Source organism: Spermophilus citellus, assembly GCF_964194105.1.
Source record: "Spermophilus citellus genome assembly, chromosome: 5".
NCBI classification, from domain to species: Eukaryota; Metazoa; Chordata; class Mammalia; order Rodentia; family Sciuridae; genus Spermophilus; species Spermophilus citellus.
The window spans coordinates 171182776-171203268 of NC_138186.1; the positions used below are offsets into that span (position 1 = coordinate 171182776).

General features: G+C 42.2%; 1 protein-coding gene across 1 annotated transcript in view; it reads right to left on the reverse strand.

The window, feature by feature from the left end:
• Positions 1–993: 993 nt before the first annotated feature.
• The window catches only part of PDE10A (phosphodiesterase 10A), a 276543-nt gene continuing 257043 nt past the window's right edge, over positions 994–20493 (reverse strand). The window contains exons 18-21 of the mRNA XM_081296321.1: positions 12810–12921; positions 9905–9985; positions 7053–7141; positions 994–4465 (exon numbers count right to left, since the gene is read on the reverse strand). Coding sequence (XP_081152447.1) covers positions 4348–4465; positions 7053–7141; positions 9905–9985; positions 12810–12921 — 400 coding nt within the window. The 3' untranslated portion in view covers positions 994–4347. The remainder of the gene's footprint in view (positions 4466–7052; positions 7142–9904; positions 9986–12809; positions 12922–20493) is intronic.

The following is a 20493-nucleotide window of genomic DNA, read 5'->3' on the forward strand; positions in this document are numbered from 1 at the left end:
GCTGGGCATTAAAATATACATGCTGACTTCCCGCTGTGGTCCTTTCATGACATTTTTCCGGGCCCTCAGAGCCAGGCCCAGGTATACATGTTTCAGTTATAACTTCTCAAACTTGAGGACAGAGTAGGCAGACTTTACAACTCAGAACGCACTGTCTGCTGTGAGGTTGAGAGAAAAATTAGGTGACTATCATGGTGCTTCTTTGGATTTTAAATGTGTTTTTTCTTAAGCAATATTAATATGTCTTTCTCTTTGTTCCATCTTCTTAATCTGGAACAAGAATTCCACTGAACTTTTTCTTTCTTGGCTAATTGTTTTTCATCACATAAAATATATCCAATGCTTTAGGCAACCAAACTGTACAGTTTTTGGTTTGTTTATTTTTTAAAGACAACAAAAACAACATGTACTGCGCTGGGCACCACTAATTTAAACTTAGTATAAATGCATAAAAAATTGAGCAAAATGTGCATCAGGTTAATACTCACACACATATGCAACTCTAACAGCCATGCGCTGCTAAGCATGGGGAACTGACTGTAGCATACACAGCCAACTCAAGTTGTATAGTGATTGATAAATCAACACTTGCAGTAGAAGGGATCCACTAAAGTGACTAAAAGAAGAGTCATTGAGAATTACAACCTAAATAAAATCTAAGTGTAGAAAGCAGACACATTGTAAATATATAGAGAAGTGATTTTCAAAAATCTGAATCATGCCTCTGGTACCTGCAAGCCAACAAAACCACATCAGATGCAGTGTTAGTTCTTGGAAGTTTTTTCAGTAAAGACAATCTGAGCTGTTCATTGGTTGCAGTCACCAGGGTGTATGTCAAGCCAGCCAAAGAAAGGACAGGAATCTGATGAGGAGAGAATGGTCCTGGTTCACTCAACTTGATCAAGTTAACCAGGGATGTGGTCCTTTCAGTGTTTTCAATTATATTTAAGGAAAAAGGAAGAAGGAGGAGGAGGAGGAGGAGAAGAAGAAAAAGCACACTAATGACCAGGAGAGAGGAAGTAAATAAAACTGCAGTGTTTAAAGTCAAGGCACAGGCCAAGGCATGGTGAATAATTTAGTACTGTTAAAGCTCAAACCTTGACTTTGAATTCAGAGACCAGAAACACAACATGGCAAACTAAAAACCCAGGTATCTAGGGATTTGTGCATCTCTGCATGTCCTGTACAAAATTAGAAAAACAAAATTTTAAAACATGCTAAAAAAGAGGAAACCTACACTGAACAAATCTAGTTTCAGATCAGAAGGACCCTGCATCCATGGCTGTGAGCAGGCGCCCCTTGGAATGCCACTGTAAGGGTCACCATGAGGAGGGGCCAAGATGGAGCCTGCTGGCTGGTGGCTCAGGGGGCTCTTTCCCCAGGTCAGTCTCTCAGACTCATCTTTGCAGTAACTAAAGCAGGGGCCTGAGATACAGGTGTCCCTGCCTTGGGAAAAGGGCCATGTTTATTAGCTGTTTATACCCACTGCATTCCCTTTTAGTCTTCCTAATTAATTAATTCATTACTAATTAATAAGATGCTTGCATTTTTGTAGGATTGTATACCACTGACAGGGTTCGATGCTTCATGTTGTTGTTGGCATACATTTGTTTCCAAGGTGATTTCTGGTTAAAAAAATGCTTACTAAGTCTGGAAAGATAATGGAATAATTGCATTACCCATTACTAATCAACATAAACAATATAAATTTCTACAAACTGGACATTCTACATTAGTTGTAGCTGCTTACTGAATTTATATTAAGGAAAATCCAGCCTACTCTAAAATATCACCTTAATTTGGCATGAAAACCATCTGCCTGGCTTCTGATATCACACTTTCCTTGTAAGAAAGAAAAGATCTGGAAAAAGACGAGAAACAGTTTGTCTGCCAAAATGCAAAGATGCTCCTGACCATATGTTTTCCAAAACGAATTGTTAACTAAATATCAGTGCATCCTAGGCTCTTTTTAGGTCAATCTATGCTTCCTAAATCAATCTCACACATGGCAAAAGTGATGGAAACGCTTGATGTTATAGCATATATTACTTTGTTCAAGCTGCACTTCTATTATGACAAGATTTCACAAGAAATGGACCCCCCAGCAGAGCCACACACTCTCCTTTGGAAAACTGTTCAAAGTAGAGTCATACAATACAATACCCTTGGCCATATCAAATTAAAAGAATTTCCTGTGATCAGATCAGAAGAGCAAACTTCAAATGTAAAAGCGGCCGTGAGATTCCCCGCCCAGTGGTTGTTTTCCCCATTAAGAATCAGGATTCAGCATGCCTTTAAAATCCTTTTAATTAAACAATAATCTTAAATGATAACCCCCTCCTGCAATTTATCTTACAAATTAGATTAGATGACTCAATTCATTTACGTAATGAAAGTTGTATTTGATGGGATCATTTAATAAATTCATATGAGGAAACTTATGCAACTTTTTAGAATTTTATCCTCATTGAATAATCACACTTCGGTCAAACTTATCAAGCAACAGATATTTCTCAACACAAAAATCACTTTTTAAAGAATGAGGATAATTTTTATTTTTCATACACGTTTATCTCTTTCTCCCTATCTTTGCTTCTGTCTCATGTGTTATGTGAGTGCATCATATATACATCTGTGTTTGCACACATGCTACATACATGCATGTATGTGTGTGTAGATCTAGCCACGGTCGGATTCCTCTCTTTAGTTATTACATTTTACTTCCTATTACTTAAGTACAATAGCAAATGGAGCTCCATGGAAAGAAGATGGCAACTTCAGAGGCCCACAAGGAAACTGAACACATAGTGTTAATCTAAAATAACAACAGTGGTTATGTACAGTCAACTCTGCTACAACATAATAAACCATGTTGTAGAAAAGGCTTTAATTTTGCAAACATCAAGCTCATATGAATGATGTGTATGGTGTTGAGAATGCATAAGCCTATTTTTAAAAATTTGTTTTCTAACGTAATATTCCATGTTCCTGACACGAGAATAGAGGATGAGCTACTTGCTATGGACTGGGTGTCACTTCCTGAAGACTCTGATTCCCTGGGGTTCAGATACCACTGTGCCGTGGGTGGGCTCAGACTCTTTAAAGCACTAGCAGGACCTGATACTGCCTGTTCTTTAATGTCTGCAGAAGGGTCCAGAGAGTGCTGTTGGACCCTTCTAGACACTAACCTATTCAGTGGTATTAGTCTGCCAAAAACTCATACAGGAGCAACCACCCAAGTCACTGGTTTTGATGTGGATGTTTAATCTGGGAGGAGAGAACAGGACAGAGACAAGGGACAGTGCAAGGGCACTGTGCCTCCCCATGGCTGTGCCCCCCACAGCACGCCTCTGAGAGGGGACTGGGCAGCGCGCAGAGAGAACAGGAGGGATGACAGCAGACTCAAGTGAGCTACGGAACATCAAAACGTCAAGGTGCCATTTGATTTTAAGAGAACCGTATGGTCTTTTAGTGAAGTAACTTTTAGAATAAACCTTCCATTTTGAATATGAGTCTAAACTTTTTCCATGACAAAGTGACAATTTCAAGGAATCATTATTAAATATTCACATTTTACATTCACACAAGACTTATTCGTTAAAAGTTTTATATGCCTTGCTTTTATTTTGTTCTTTATGCAAAGATTCAATAAATTTTCCAAGAATACAATGAGGAATTTTTTTTAACTCTTTGACATTGTTTGAACTGAGACTTGAAGTTCTGAGGCTGACGGGGTGCACACCTACAGCTCTTCTCAAAAGGCCAGACGTCCGCTTCCCTTAGGGTGAAGCCGGCTCACCGCCCTCCACTACAGACGTGGAGCGTTGGCTTTTCCATCACTTCTGACTCTGTAATCTTCATGACCCTGGTCCTGAGGCGCTGGGCTACAATTCAAGTCAACCCCAAGGAGGTCACACAAGAACATTCACAATAGGAAAGTGTAAAAACCAAGGACGCCAAAAGCAACAATGGTGTGAGAGCCAAAGTAGAATAGCACAAAAGTACCGTGTCAAACCCTCAGAGAAAGACGCCGTGGAAAGCACCCTCTGAGCAGTCTTGGTCCATTTCTTGTAAGGCCTGGGCAAATCAGCCTGCTAGAAAAGGACGGGTGGGGGCTGGGGAGTCCTGGCCAGCTGACTTCTGAACACGGGCCCTGCTGGCTGCACTCTGGCTGGGTGTGTGTGCTGAGACCGTGGGAAGTCGTCTGCTTGCACACACACGCTTGACGTCAGCTTCTCCAAGGTTTTCACCCCAGCTACCAGGTGTAGGTTTTCCCCCCTCAAAAATAAAAGGAAAAAAGTCAAAGAAGCAAGATGAGACTCGCTGGTGGGACGACTGGCCCTGCTGTCAGCCATCAGTCTTCACGGGTGGCTTCTCAGAGGTCTCTGGGGCCGCTGGCGAGGCTGAGATCCACTGGGCACTCTCCTCTCCTCGGATCACCTTCTCCCACTGACTGAGGTTATCCCTGGGGGCAGAAGACAGAGGTGATGTTGAAAAGAGAATTTCTGCATTCATCTCCAAAGCTGACCAAACAGCCCTGTGGCCTGACTGGGCACAAGGCTTCATGGCCCCTGGGGTGAGCTGGTTGGGCTGCACCGGCCATGTCTCCACAGAAAAGGCCTGGGAACCACAGAGCACTGGGCACCTCACCCCCACAAGCTCCAGTCTCAAAGACAAAGCCATTTAAGGGTCAGGAAGTGCCATTTCTTAAGCATTTGGAGGGACTGACCTTCAAGGGAGTGAGCCCTTGAGGTGCCTGCTGGGCTGTGCAGGATGAGGAAAGGCGGGGATGGCAGTGCAGGAGGCCACTGGGCTGTGGCAGAGCAGGACCCAGGCATTCACACTGCAGGCGGGACACAGGGCTCCCTCTGGAGGCCTGGAGACACTCCTCACCATGTTTCAGATTTCATTCTGAATACTGTGTCACACACAAACTGGCACAAACTCTTAATTGTCTTGCTACTGGAAAGCCCCACTTGTGATCTGGTGCCTCCTGTCTGCAGTGTAGGCTGCTCCTCCCGCAGCCCTCTGGTCTCTCTCGAAGCCTTCAGTTTGAATGTCACAGGCAGGTCAGCCTGTAACCGTGGGATGGCAACTGCCGCAGGACCACCAGGGTGCTCTGCATGGCTAACCCCGCAGAACTCCTGGAACACTCCCATCTGGACTTCGCTTTCTGTTATGCAAAGTCAAAATCAGAAGGGAACTTTGACACTGGCAAACAAAACTCATACAAGGCACAATAAAAACTCTTTCCCCACTTTTCTTTTATCGACATGATAAGACACCTTCAGACAAAAGGGCTTCCTACAATATAGCCTGAAGAGTGCTACACTTCTAATTTCCACACCATAACATGAAATAGCATTTTCCCAGACTCAAGGGTTCCTGGTGCATTGGAAAAAGGAAGATGCTACATTTGGCATGTTTCCTTGAATACCGACGACACATGCTGAATTTCTTAATTCTAAGATTACGGCGGCCTTAAAGAGATTATGTGGTTCAGTCATGTCTGCTGCAGAAGAAGGTGTCAGGGCCACCATGATGCTGTGTCCTGCATTCACAGAGCTGCCCACGGAAAGCAACTCCACCATCCGCGGCCAGGGCCACAGCAGCCATGCACTCCTCCCACTTCTAAATATGCAGCACGAAACAGGGAATTCCAAGCTACATGCTGGAGTTAGACTGATGCTCCAATTTCTCCTCAGTGCGCCTGACTTTCACCACGGGTTCCCACCGGGAGAGTCCTGGTCACATGCCAGCCTCGCATCACGGCCGAGCCCTGTGCACCAATCACAGCTCAGGCTGGCCAAGGCTCCGCCCAACTAAGGCGGGTCCAAAATCTCCCCCGGAGGAGCAAGGAAGGAGAGACCCTCTCTCACATAGGAAAACCATCATTATTTTATGCTGCTGGGTAGGCTTTGCCTGTTGTCCTTAAAAAATAATCCATAAAGTGAATCTCAACAGCAGAGAAGGGAGAGCCTGTTCTGGTTCTGGTTCTGTGTGCAGTGGTCGACCGCGTGTCAGTCCTCGCCCTCCCACAGTGCGTCCGTGCCCGTGCCCATGCCCATGCCGGCTGTGGTACGTAGTCAGGAACACCATGGGGCACCTACTCACAGGCTTTCCTCAGAGGAACTTCTTTTAAAAGTTAATTAAAAATATTCTTCAAATTTTAATGTTCCTAACTGAATTGAATCCTCAGGAAAAAAGTGAGGGAAGGACAGAGAGACTGAAGCTAGAACAAATAAGAGATGGCTTAAATTTCTTTTTGGAAGAAAAAAAAAATACTTAAAGAGGAAGGGGCTCCCCATTCAAGTTTCCTCTTTTTCCATTTATGACTTAAGATAAGCCTCTTTCCTAATAAGCATCCATGAACAGAGATTACCGTTCGGACTTTTTAAATAAAAACAGGATTGGGTGGGAAGCTCTGCAGGGTTACAAACACCTCCTGCTCCTTCCTGGATGATTCTGTGAGTGAAGTTTTCATATATGCTCATGTGGCACATGTAAGGAACTATGGTGGCTGTGAGATGAGCTTGGGCATCTCCTGCTGCTACACCTGGGCCTTCCCTGTGGCATGTGGCCTGGTCTCCCATGTCCAGGGAGGAGCCCCCATCAGCAGAGGCCATTTACAAGGCTAAGCAGAGTGTGCTCTCTCGGTGCCCAGCCAGGCAGCACAGGTGTAAGGGGGCACTGCCCCCTGAGCAGCTGACCCCGACTCCGTCAGCAGGCCTGCTCCCCACCCCGTCCTGTCTGAGGTGCCGGATGAACTGCCTGACACCAGGTGATGTCTAAGCTTCACTTCTGATGGGCGCTGAGCTGCAGGGGAGAAGGAGCTGGGAAGCTGGCTAGCCAGGACCCCCAAGACACTAAAAGAGAGAAACTTGATACCTAGGCAAACCTAGAGCCCCTCAACTCATGTTTGCTGTAAACTGTAGATAAGACACATTCATAAATTGATGGAATGAAAAGTCCTACATAGAGTCTTGGTTGTTACTTGCTCTGGATTTCTCTTGTCTTCTAGATCACATTATAGCTTGAACCACTGTACGTACCTGCATGCTTTCAGCAGAGGCTCGGTCGGGGGGAGGATCTGGGTCAGCGTGGTGTAGCAGGGAATGGCCACAGCATTGTAGAATCCAAGCTGCCTCCGTGCAAAGTCATGGACAAGAAACAGAACTACCCATTAGTGATCTAGTCGACCTCAATTTCTGTTCTCAAGTCTAATAACTATAAAATAAATCTTCTAGTTGTGCTGCATGTGATATTTGGGCTCAACGACTACTACTGCTGAATGCAGTTTAAAATGCATTAAAATACATCCTAGAAATAAAACAAATAAGAAAAAACATATTACAAAAGTCTATATCCACTGAGATCTAAAACCCAAGTTGAGCTACAGGAGATCTACTGATATGAGTTAGGCTGTTGCTGTTGCTGGTTAAGCTCAGTACTCCAATGCAGGCATTTCAGAGCTAAGTCTGTTGCTCTACAGGTCTGACTTGCATCCAGCCCGATGTTCAGGTGTCACCGAAGTGTCCCCATCTACTGTGCACTATCCTTGGAGTGGGCACCTGATGGCCTTCTCCTTTTATTTTTTACCTGTGATAAACGATATTTACTGTATCATAGCTCTCTGGTGTTATTATTCTCTCAAAATGCTCGATTTAATAGTTCTAATTTCCATGGTAAAAATATTTTAAAGAACACTTTATTAGGAATTTTAAATCACTTGCTAATAGATAATACTGCATCAGACTGGAGGCAAGATGTAAAAGATCCTGAGACTGGTGGCAGAGAAGGCAGGCGGTCCAGCCACCAAGACCCGCCCAGGATGGGCTAGCTCCGCTCACCCCCGGCCCACGACTGCCCAAGTGCAGCAGGACTCAGGGCAGGTTCAGGGGGAATCCACAGGCCACGGTTTACCAATTTCTTTAAAAAACTGAGCATCAAGGACATGCATCAAAGGACAGGGGAGAACAGAGTCCCCGCAGTGCCTCTATGCCTTCTCCTTGGCACGGTTCCTATCAGAGCCATCTTCCTAGGACAGTGCCTGTGCAGCTTCCTTCTTAACTCCAGACCTCATGCAGAGATCCCCTGATTCTAATATTTAGCAGGTGTCATGAAGTAGAAAGTCCCAAGAAAGAGACTAATTATTGGAAAGTAGAGAATTGCATTATTATGACAAAGAATATGTTCATTGTACTCAATAACTGGAGAGCAGCATAGTTGATAAACATTAGCTGATCACAGAGATATTTTATCACACTATAAAAGGACTTAAAGTTTTGGCCCAAAGCAAGCAATTCTAAAACAAACTATTCTCCTACTCAAAACACAAAAACAGAACCTAAACCCTGAGTGCATCAGGGAAAAATTTTCAGCCCTCCTATATATTCTATTACGATAACTGTTTAAACATTTGGAAAGGAAAATTCATTAAGATTCTTTTCTTAAACCATGTAACAAGACAAATGCCAAAAGAATTAATAATCAAACGTAAAGTGATGAAACAAAAAAGAAATAACTGGAGAAAATACAGGAGCAGGTCTAGGAAATGTCAGGGTGGGAAAGAACTTCAAAATACAACATAAAAAGCAAACCCCAGGAAGAAACAATGAGTTGCTGTAACCCCAAATAACTCCATGAGCAGGGATAGCAGGCAATCCTGTTTGTGTGTGTGTGTGTGTTTGTGTGTGTGTGTGTGTGTGTGTCTAGCATGCACAAGAGGTATGTCAGGTGCACTGTCATGTAAGAAGGAAAAAAATGAACCACCCAAGGCAATTGCCAGGAGTAAACCACTCAACTTCCCTGTCAGGCCGAAACCTCTCTGAGCCGTGGACTTGCCCACATTAAATTTAAAAAGAGCAGGAACATAGAGAACCTGTCCAGAACCACCATACCGGGAGGATCTGACATGCTTCTAAGCAAATTCTATAAGTTTTTGTCCGTAACTTTCTTCCTTACTGTGTCATTAGAAGATTGGTAGTTCAAGTTGGTCTCATAACTGAGAAAAACATCACATACACACATGTACCCCATTGCAAAAGCTCTCTTAGAATATTAAAAAATCAACATGGATTACAATGAGTCCTGGAAAGAGAATCATTAAAGTCGATTTTTGTTAAGAAAAAACTTTATAAAATACTAAGCACTAGGCTGAGGTTGTGGCTCAGTGGTAGAGCACTCGCCTGGCACTGGGTTTGACCCTCAGCACTACATAAAAGTAAATAAAAATAAAGGTATTGTGTCCATCTACAACTAAAAAACATAAAAAATACTAAGCATTATTTTTGAGGAAAAAATGGACCTGACACAAAACCCATAATGCTACTCTCAAAAAACAAAACAACACAACAAAAACTTAGTTCAGCCAATGACAGAGTGTGTTAACAATTCGAAGTCCTCCATCCCTGGGTTTCAGGTCAGAAGAATCTGTTGACGGCAATGCCATCTGCAGAGAGCTGGGTTTCCTAAGCTCCGTTTTCTGCCACCAAGCTGGGGTAAGCAAGGTGGTCTCCAGCAGCTCTAGTGTGTCCAGGAGCATGTCCTCCTTCCTGCCCACAGGTAGCCACACCCTCCAGACTCCCCACTTTGGTTTGCAGGGTCAGAGCTGGCCCTCCATCCTCGGTGGGAACACCAACTTTTGGATTCTACTTTTCCATCCCTCAAGTAAGATTCCTAAGAGTGTGAAAGCTTGTGCAGGTCCAGTCGAGTGGATGGTGGTTCAAGGGTATAGTTCTTCTCTCAGTTCTCAGTCCCTGAAGGATAAATCCTTGACTTTCCTCATCAGTCACTAGACCTGGGATGACCCACTTGTCCCTCTACTCCACGAGGTGTTACAGCTTTCTCTTCGTGAATGATTTTACACCCACATGAACAACAAGTGGACTCCCCCAACTCATACCTGCCCCTGAGGGACTTCATCCTTCTTGTCTCTGTCCATCATAGGGATTGGCTGTATTCCCAATTTCTTCATTTCATCGCCCTAAAATAAAGGGGAGGGAGAAATTATTCTCTTTCAATTTTCAAATAATTATAAAATGTTGGTATTAACAAGTTATGCCCTTTATTATTTTTTTTTCAAAAAATATTGCTGGATACTGCCTTGAGAAGAAGTACTGGGGACTGAAATGGAGCAAATTATATTTCATGTATGTGTAATGATGTCAAAATGAACCCCATCATTATGTATAACTACAGTGCATTAATAAAAATATTTTTTAAATAAATGTGTCAAAACAATTAAAAGCCTAAAGGCATCACTATTTGGCCTTTATTCAGATGCTCTCCTGCACAGAGTCTCAGTCCTCTCTTGGCCTTCGTTGTGCATCAGTTAGTGGGAGTTACAGCAGGGGAGAAATAGTGAGAGTGGGGAGGAGTAGTAAACCAGGGACAGAACGGAGCGGGCGGGGTAAGCTGGGCTGTGGAGAGGACGACTCAGCAACAGTCTGAGGACGTTAGGAAGGGACACCAAAGCATCACCTAGTTTATAATTATGGTAAAATCTGTGTAAAGATTTCTCACATTATAGGCTCTGGGCTAATTTGTAAGCATTATTTCATGTAATCCTCATGAAACAATATGAGATGGATGTATTATCTTCATCTTATAGATTTAAAAAATTATCTTGCTTTTTATTTGCTAAAACTTGTTAAAATCTTCTTCCTTAACATTTCCTGAGTTTCTCCTACTCCCCACTCTTCCCTCCCATTCCTTTAACAGTTCAGTGGTGTTAACCAGGCTTGTTTTCAGAATCGCGAGAGTGGCCTGGGTCTTCCCAGGTTTGCTGAGGTAGCCCTGCAGTACCCGAGAGCAGCAGGCCCTGAGCACTCTGCCTGTGGCCAGGCGCTGTGCTGGAGAGCCACTCCGGCTGGCTGGCGTCACTTCAAGTGTTAACATCAGTGGTTCCAAACCTTTCTCTGTACCACCCTAGGTGAGTGAAACCCATTAAGTTCTTTGATCTCAAGAATTCTAAAAGTAGTATAAGTAAACAGATTTTTAAAGAAACACCGATTTGAATATTTCTTAAAGCAAGGACAAATGCCCAAAAGGAAAGCAACCATGTGCTGTGGACCAGGTCTGTAGGGAGGGCTTCCCAGGGACAGAGGGCACTGGCTCTGCTCCATGCTGCCGAGTTGACTTCCCTCACAACAGCTGCAGAGAATGTGAAGAAGGTACTGACATAATCAGAATTTTCATCAACCAGCTGCCTGGGGCCACATACTAAGGGCCAAGCAGGCTTTAATTAAATCCCAAGCAAGGTGGCTGAAGACCAGGCTCTCTGATCACTATGATTCAGATTCTGCAAAGAAGCCGGTGGGAAGGGGAAGAGGCCCAGGCCTGCTCTGGTGGTGGCTGTAGCAGGAGTGGGAGGTGGGGCTGGAAGGAGAACTGTGACCCTAGGTGTGCAGATCAGACCTAAGGTAACTGTGTTCCTGCCTCTTCCACAGACTCTGAGGGAAGTCCTTGAAGGCTGGGCCTAGGAGCACGCTGGGTGTTTCATCCTACTAGTGGACTCAATATTATCAATGAGCTGGATAAAGGGTAAAGGTCGCCTTGCATTTCTGACACTTGTTGATTTACATTTTAGAACACAAACATAGTTGGTTAAATACGAAATATATTTAGGTAAAATTATGTGCAAAACTAAGTGGTATTTATAGAAAGTACAAGTATCCTGGGTTACACATGCAATTTAAGCTGGCTGTGATAGTAGTAAGCTAAACATTACAGTTCAGACAAGAACATCTAAAACAATCTCCTTAAATGAGTCTGACAGTAACTAGGTTCTGATACACACACAATAAACCAAAGAAAGGAAGTCCTGCGAAAGCACACACGCACAAGGCGTAAAGTAGTTGGGAAAAGCAATGGCAGGCACACAATCAACTCGGGCTGTGGGCCTCAGGCAAGGACATTCCCTGGCATTCCACTGTGAAACAGTTCAGCATTATAATCCTTTCTAGTCAACCTGTGAGGGATTTTTAATTTTACATTTTGTTAATTCTCCTGCCTACAAGAGATATGTGGCTGAATCCTCAACCACACAACTCTTTGCTCTCCAAATTGACCTTTACATCTCTACTCCAAAAATGACCCAAAGAATTTATCACTCTTTTTCATAAAGTAAATTTTGAACATGCAGACACATAGGTATTTGTGATTCATTTGAACAAGAGAACTGTATTTACTTTCTTTCAGAAAACAAATCAAGGAATACAATGCACATTATTGATAATTTAAATAATTCAGTCAGAGAAACATGCTAACAAAAGTCATGCATGTGTTTGTTTCAGGAAGATCATGAACTAAATTGCACACACTCCACAGAACTCACAATGTGTACATGTCGTGCCCACTGGCATAGCCACGCCTTCTCGTGTGTCTGGGGGCCACCATGATTATTCTCCTATTTCTCCCCACTGGTAAATACAGCCCATGTGTTATGGGTTCCTCTTTGTCTACTGCCTCAATTAGATGTCCTGTAATGTTTATTGAATGAACATAAGATCTGCTATTAAGTAAGGGAAATTCCTACATGATTTCTCAGAAATAAATTCCTATATGCTTTCAGTTGAGATTAGAGAATTTACACACACTTTCAAGGAAGATGTAATAGAATCATGATTCTCATTTCATGTGCATGATTCCTAGATCCTTCTTCATTTTTGACTGATTACATTGTTCTGAAATAACCAGAAACATGAGCAATTATGATAATAAACAAATTATCCACACATTAAATTTTTCCTCAAATATTTTTCCATTTCTTGACATTATCTATGTTAATATAAGAATCAAGGACATACCTCAGCCCAGAATTCTGCATATATATCATTTGCTGTCAATTTTGTAACTGGCCACAGTTTTGTCACAGAGCAAAGATCACAGGCAGTCATCATCAAACCAATTACACGGTCTCTAGAACACAATACAACACTGGTCAGCACAGCACTGGCACATTTGTAGTAAGGACCAGAGAGACTTGTGCGTTTACAGGAGAGGGGTATTCTTCATGATAGGAGAAAAGTAGCATTAAAAAGCAGACACAAGGAACAAGCAGGACAGTCAAATGGCACTGAGGAACAGTGTCTTGAATGGTGAGAACAATAATTCCTATCCCTAGCTCCACGAGGTGTGCATTGTACCTTCCTGTTGCCTCAACATTACTGATGAAACCATATGTCACATGAGCTATGCTCATTTATCTTCCCATTCCTTGGGACACTCACATGGCTACACACCAGGTTTCATGTTCATGGAAGTTTGGAAATTTAGCACGGTTTGAAACCTTGAGAGAGAATCTCTCCCAACACTTGGATTTGCACAAGGAAAGTCTGGTATGCACAGAAGTGGTGATGGGCAGCTCAGGACAAGGCCAGAAAGGACCCGAGGTACAGGACTCTCTCTGACTACATGTGCAGAGTGATGGGTCACCTGCTCTTGAGCTTTGCCTTCTGCTTTTCAAGTGTCCCTCCCAATGTCTCCCCTCTCACATCAAATGAGCTTTCCTCTCAGCTGCTTGGCATTCACACCCATATGCTCCACACCTGCCTTTCTAATCCTCTAAAAATGGCTCATCGTTTCCTTTGAAGAAAAATGATTGAGTAAAAATTCAACAAATATATTCCCTATAATCTAACTAGAACGAAGTCTATACTTAAAAGGAGAACCAAGCAGTAGTTAATGAATAATTTTAATCTAGTTCTTTTTAACAAAGCAAATTACATAATTTGAAAAAATATATCATCATCAAAAATAGGAAACTGTAACCAGTGAGATGATGTCATGATTTCCAGTTCACACTGGAGTTCCAATGAGTCTGCCACCACTGCTGCCATCTGTACACACAGTCCTGCCTGGGGCTGCAGCCTGGAGTCAGGGGACAGAGATGTGTCAGGAGCACCTTCTCTCAGGTTGGCAGAGGATTACAACCCAGTTGTGCTCCCTAAAGATAAAATCCCCAGATGCCTGGGAGACTGCTTCTTCCTATCACCAACATCTTTGACACCTATCAATTACAAAGTTTTCTATCAGCCCATTTCCTTTCATCCACTCAACTATCTATCTCTTTTACAACCCTACTTTTTGTAAGGATATATCTCTTATAGGTTAGAAAGTTCATTAGAAGGTATGTATATTCTTCCTGTAACCCACAGATACATCTGAAAATCTACGTCCCTTAATCAGGATCTATAATATTTTCTTAATGGAGTAGTTTATGGCTTAAACGAATATTTTTGTATTTGGCTTCTAAAAAATAAGTATATTATCCACATTATCAGTCACAGCAAGTATATTTTCTGTTTTCTCTGCATGTAAATTAATTTAAACAGAAACAGAACACAAATATTGTTTACAAATAATTATTTCATGAGATTAAAATAATTTAATCTCATTTTGTTCATATTCACCAAAAAAATTCAACATTTCTTTTTCTCTGCTCAATAATATACGCTTTAATCTTAAAAGAGATTTCTTATTTCATAAGCCTGTAAAAAAGTTTAATAGAATTGGGCATTAAAAACATGTGTTTTTTCCATTGGAAATCACTGCACATGTAAACTTGGCACTATGAGGGTTAGAAAGACTGATACAGTTAAGTGATTTAACAGCAAAACAAAACTTAAAACAGTTAACAGTACTTATTTTATTGTTAACTAAAAATAGAAAGTTGGCATAAAATGCTTTTAATAAATACACTCTGTTTTTATTCCTGATTACAATTAGTTAGGTGGTCACTTAATGTGAGCTAGAAACAACGTTCTAGCTCTGCTCATGAAAGGAAGGTAGACCTAGCTGCTATGGATGATGAATTCTTAATGCACTTATTCTGTACACCATGAAATACAAGCCCATCACACTGCCTGTGGCTACACTCATTTAATCCAAAAAGTTTTGAATGCCTGCATGTAGCAGACATAGGTATAGCAAAGAACAAAATACTAGAACATTCTAGAGGGGGAAGGTATACAATAAACAGGTTCAGAAATTCATGCAGCAACTAGAGCTGTGTAAAAGTGAAAATGAAAAAGGCTAAAAAACAGAAAAAAGAAAAAGGCCACCACTGGAAGACCTGAGACCCGAGAGACAGAGACGACTCCATCAGAGCGGAGAGTTCAGGAAGACCACGGGAATCGGGCCTGGCCTGCTAGGGGGAAAACTGCAGGGAAAAAGAAAGGTGGGAACGAGGTGAGGCTCCTCCCGAGCATGATGTCTGGAGAAAGTGGCTGGAGCTCAGCTAGCGATTTACTTTTGTTCCAAGTTTTATGATGAAACACTGGAGGCTTTTCCAGGGGCAAGACAGGACATGCTATAGATGGCAGCTCAGGTCCTCTGGGGGAAGAGGGACTCAGAACTGTGAGGGCAGGGCAGACCCGAGGCCACCAGGAGAACACTAGGGCAGTTCCCACCAGAGTCCCATTCTGCAGCATGTCCTCAGGGACACGAGGGCAGACCAGAGTGGGAGGATGGGGACCTCAGAGGCAAGGCCATGTGGAGCTATGTTAATATCCACAGGAGCTAAAATTCTTTCCCTTCCTTCTCCCCCACCACGTGTTACCCTGGACCTGGTGGAGTTAACGGAGAACCCAGGCTCTCCGACACGTGGACATTCTGGTCTAGAAGCCGCAGTGTGCAGAGCTGCCTTCTGTGTGCCAGCACACTTTAAAATGCTCCATTAGAAGGTCTCAGAACTCTCCAAAAGGGAGGAAAAGAAGCCACAGAGGCTGTGGGCCTTCGGATGAACCACTATGGGCAGGAAGGAAGCTCCACCCTCCCCACACACTGTGAAGAGGTACTTGGCCAAGGACAGGATCCACATCTCATGGGAGAACAGTGGAAAAGGGGAGCAACCAAGAAGGAGACACCTACCGACTTTACAGAGGATTTCAGGTAGAGGCACAAGGGTAATAAGACTGTGTTCTTGTGTGACTGTAACAACAGTTGCTCATCCATGTGAACATCCAGAATTCAAAAGAACGGAGAGGCTGGCACTGTTTTCTCTTTGTCCTGGAGCTGCAAGGTAAGTGCTTTTAAAAAGGTCCCTGGGCACTAGGTGTCTCGTGGCCACAGCAGAGCCCTCTGAGGTGTCACAGCCTCCTCAATGCCAACTGACACTTTACAACAGGAAAAAGTAAGAAGCGCAGCCCAGGTGTAAAGCAGGTATGGCAGCTTGGGTCCTAACCTGAAGCAGATGTCACACTCAGGAGAATCCAGAGGGGCTACAGGAAGGGACCATCCACAAACGTGTTGGCTGGCTGGGTTAAGGAAACTGGGAAGAGGGAAAGACTGAGGGGTCAATAACAGAGGGGAGGTCCCCCTTCTGAAGAGACGAGGACAGGAGCAGGTACCAGACCCAACCTGGGCCTGGTTTGTAAGAGATTCCAGCCCCTAGCTCTGCTGCACCACAGGCCAACAGAGTCAGGGGAGGAGACACAACTTTCCACCTCCAGCCCTCCTGTCTCCTCATTGCCACCACAGTTGAGCTACCCAGCACACACTTGAAATTGCAACTATTTAAATATGAAACTACATTACTTGTTCATGTATCAATATGGCACAGAAATAGAAAAATGTTTTTTTATATTTCTTTTATTTTTAGTCGTAGATGAACATGATACCTTTATTTTATTTATTTATTTTATGTGGTGCTGAGGATCAAACCCAGTGCCTCAGATGTGCTAGGAAAGCACTCTACCACTGAACCACAGAAAACCCCAGCCCAGAAAATATTGTTTTTAAGCCAAAATTTTTCCTTATCTAAGAAAACTCTTGCCATTAGATCTTCAGTCTCAGCTTAAAGTGTCTGGGTAGCACAACCAAAACTGTTACAAAAAATAGGGGGAAAAGAAATTTTAAAAAAGCATGTCCTGCTTGTTTATCTTGGAATGCTCACATACAACTGATCAAAGACCGAATTTCTTTCTTTCTTTTTAACCACTTGGATATTTGATGTCAGTATGGGCCAAGGACCTGAACAGACACTTCTCAGAGGGGGACATACAATCAATCAACAAGTACATGAAAAAATGCTCACCATCTCTAGCAATCAGAGAAATGCAAATCAAAACCACCCTAAGATACCATCTCACTCCAGTAAGATTGGCAGCCATTATGAAGTCAAACAACAATAAGTGTTGGCGGGGATGTGGGGAAAAGGGTACACTTGTACACTGCTGGTGGGGCTGCAAAATGGTGAGGCCAATTTGGAAAGCAGTATGGAGATTCCTGGGAAAGCTGGGAATGGATCCACCATTTGACCCAGCTATCGCACTTCTCGGACTATTCCCTGAGGACCTTAAAAGAGCGCACTACAGGGATACGGCTGAATCAATGATTATAGCGGCACAATTCACAATAGCTACACTGTGGAACCAACCTAGATGCCCCTCAATAGATGAATGGATAAAAAAATGTGGCACCTATACACAATGGAGTATTAAGCAGCACTAAGAAATGACAAAATCATAGAATTTGCAGGGAAATGGATGGCATTAGAGCAGATTATGCTAAGTGAAGCTAGCCAAGCCCTAAAAAACAAATGCCAAATGTCTGCTTTGATATAAAGAGAGCAACCAAGAACAGAACAGGAAGGAAGAGCATGAGGAAAAGACTACAGTAAACAAAGACGAATGGGGGGAGAGAAACGGAGAGAGAAGGGAAAGCATATGGAAATGGTAGGAGACCTTCAATGATACATAAAATTATAAGAGGTCATGAGGGGCAAGGGGGAGGGAAAAAAAAAGGGAGAGAATTGAACAACAGCAGGGGAGGTAGAGAGGGAAGATGGGAGGGGAGGGGAGGGGGGATAGTAGGGGATAGGAAAGGTAGCAGAATACAACAGTCACTAATATGGCATTATGTAAAAATGTGAATATGTAACAGATGTGATTCTGCAATCTGTATTTGGGGTGAAAATGGGAGTTCAAAACACAATTTGAGTCAAATGTATGAAAGATGATATATCATGAGCTATGTAATGCTTTAAATAATCAATAAAAAAATAATTGACAAATTCTCTAACTTAATATTGATTCCTTGAAATTTATTTTTTATTACCATACTCAAAAGCTTACTGCTATTTAGCACAGACCAGACTCCCAATATGAGGTGTCCTAAGGACAGCTGGAGTAGGCCAGGAAGGGGGGCTCCAGGGACTCAGCAAACACCTGTCTCCTGGGGGTGCAGCTGGGACATTTTCTTAAGGAAATGTCATCTACCCTCATTTTAATTCCTCTATTTTCTTTTAGAATAGTGATATGTAATATTTGAAAAGAAACAGTTATTATTTTAATGATTCTTCATTTTGTTTGTAAATCTATCTTTGAGGAATTTTAAATCACCAAATTGAGAAATTTAAATCATGTTTGCAATAACTACAACACATCGTTTCCTTACTAATTTAGTAAGTATTAATTAGACTGAGGATAAAGCGGTTTCTCTGAAAACATTGTGAAGACCTACAGAATCAAAATCAGAGAAAGACTTTAGAATCTGTTTCCAATGACATGAACAATAACTCTTCAATATCAACACAAACATGTTTAGAGTGACTACCTCACTAAAACATACTTTAAGTTCTAAACTCTTGATTTTGTAGAACCTCCTAAATGCTGATTCTTTTAAAAATCATTAAGAGAGGAAAAGAAATCATATCTGAATGGAAAATTAATCTTGAGCAAATGTGCACCTTTTCAAGGGATCTGCCATTATTAAAACTTGTGTCGGAGTTCTTCCTTGAATCAAGAAACCTTCCTTTGGAAACCCAAGTACAAGTAACTTCAAATCAAATGAAGACATTCAGATTTATTTTGGAACCTGGTTTCCCCACATTCAAGTTCTTTTGTTTGAGCACAACAGAACTTGCAGACGGGTCCTCCCATGTTTACTGCAGTAGGAAAGACTGATGGCTGCTGTTGTCATGTTTGGAAAAGGCCAGAGGAGATTACTTTATGAGCTAAGGAAAAGCATGTCATACAGACACACCTCCTCTTCTTCGAGAACACAGCAGGGCTAGAGAAAAGTAAAGAGAAGTTAAGGAATTGCCCCAGAGTTAATGCTAAAGTCTTTTTTTTTTTTTTTTTTTTTGGTGTGCACTTAAATCTAAATTAAGACTGAAAGAAGTGGGGCACAGGAATTGCCTTTGAAGGGTATAAACATTCCCTGGAGTAAGAGAATAAATATTTTCATTTGGGTATTTCCTGATGATTTAGAAATATAACAAAAATCATGAATATTATTTCAATCATAATTTCACAATTTTCAAATTATAAAATTAGTTTATCTTTAAAATGCAAGTTGAAGAAAGGCTGATCCAATATGAAATACAAGGAAGCAAAACTTAGAAAACCTACCCAAAACATATATTTATCATTTTTAAATGTAAGAGGCTACTTTAACTTGATGCACAGCTTAAACAGACTGTGGTCTTTTCTTTTTTTATTGAGAAGTTTTTAGGCAGCAGTTAAGTCTGGTCATATTTGGACAAAAGACCAAGATCACTAGCTTCAGTAAGAAACATATGAACTCCTTTCTCCCACCTTGGCTCAGTCCACAGCTTATTCTAAACAAGACCTTCATTTTCAGCTGTGGGAAGTACTGTGGGCACAGGGTGAGAAACCAGCGCACAGGCACAGAGGCAATGTCCTCTGTAGGTGCTCCCATTTCCTCCACCTGCCTCCCATGTCACCAGCCAGCTTCCCTGTAAGTCAGACCTAACACGGTCACTAATTCACTTCTGGGACCATAAGGTCACTTAGCAGCCTCTGCTGAGTTCAAAGGACTTATTCATTAGAAAGCGTAAGATATTTGTGAAACCTGCACTTTATGCACGTGTAATGTAAAAATGAAATTTTCACCAGTATTTGAAAGATACATAATGGCTTTCATATACAATTGCTCTTTGGTCGTTTCACTTTCAAAATAAAAAAATAATAAAAATTACCTACTGTCTTATTCTCTTGCTATAACAGAATGCTATACAACAAGCAAATTCCAAAGAAATTTGTGGCTCATAGTCCTGCAGGCTGAAAAGCGCAAGACTGAAGGCCCTCCTGCTGTGTCACAACATGCTAGAAATGGGTGAGGCCCACATAGGACAGAAAATCAGGCCAGACTCACCCTTTTATCAGGACCCCATCATGAGACAGTAACCACGATCTCAATACCAGTCTTTACCCATTCACAGGGGCAGAGCCCTATGGTTGAATCTCTACTTCAAAAGGCCTCATTTCTCAATACTGTCATGATGGAGGTTAAATTTCAACATGAGTTTTGGAGGGTACTTTCAAGCCATAGGCTCACTATCTTTTATTGGAGTTGTGATCATAATGCCAACACTAGCAAGATGTCTAACAATAAATGACATCAGGGATAGTTAGCAAGGACCACGGATGAGGGCAAAGAAAAGAAGTTGAGAACTTCCAACAGAGAGGGCAAGGGAACCCATCTCTGGATGCTTTCATTATGAAAAATACAAGCAATAATAAGTGT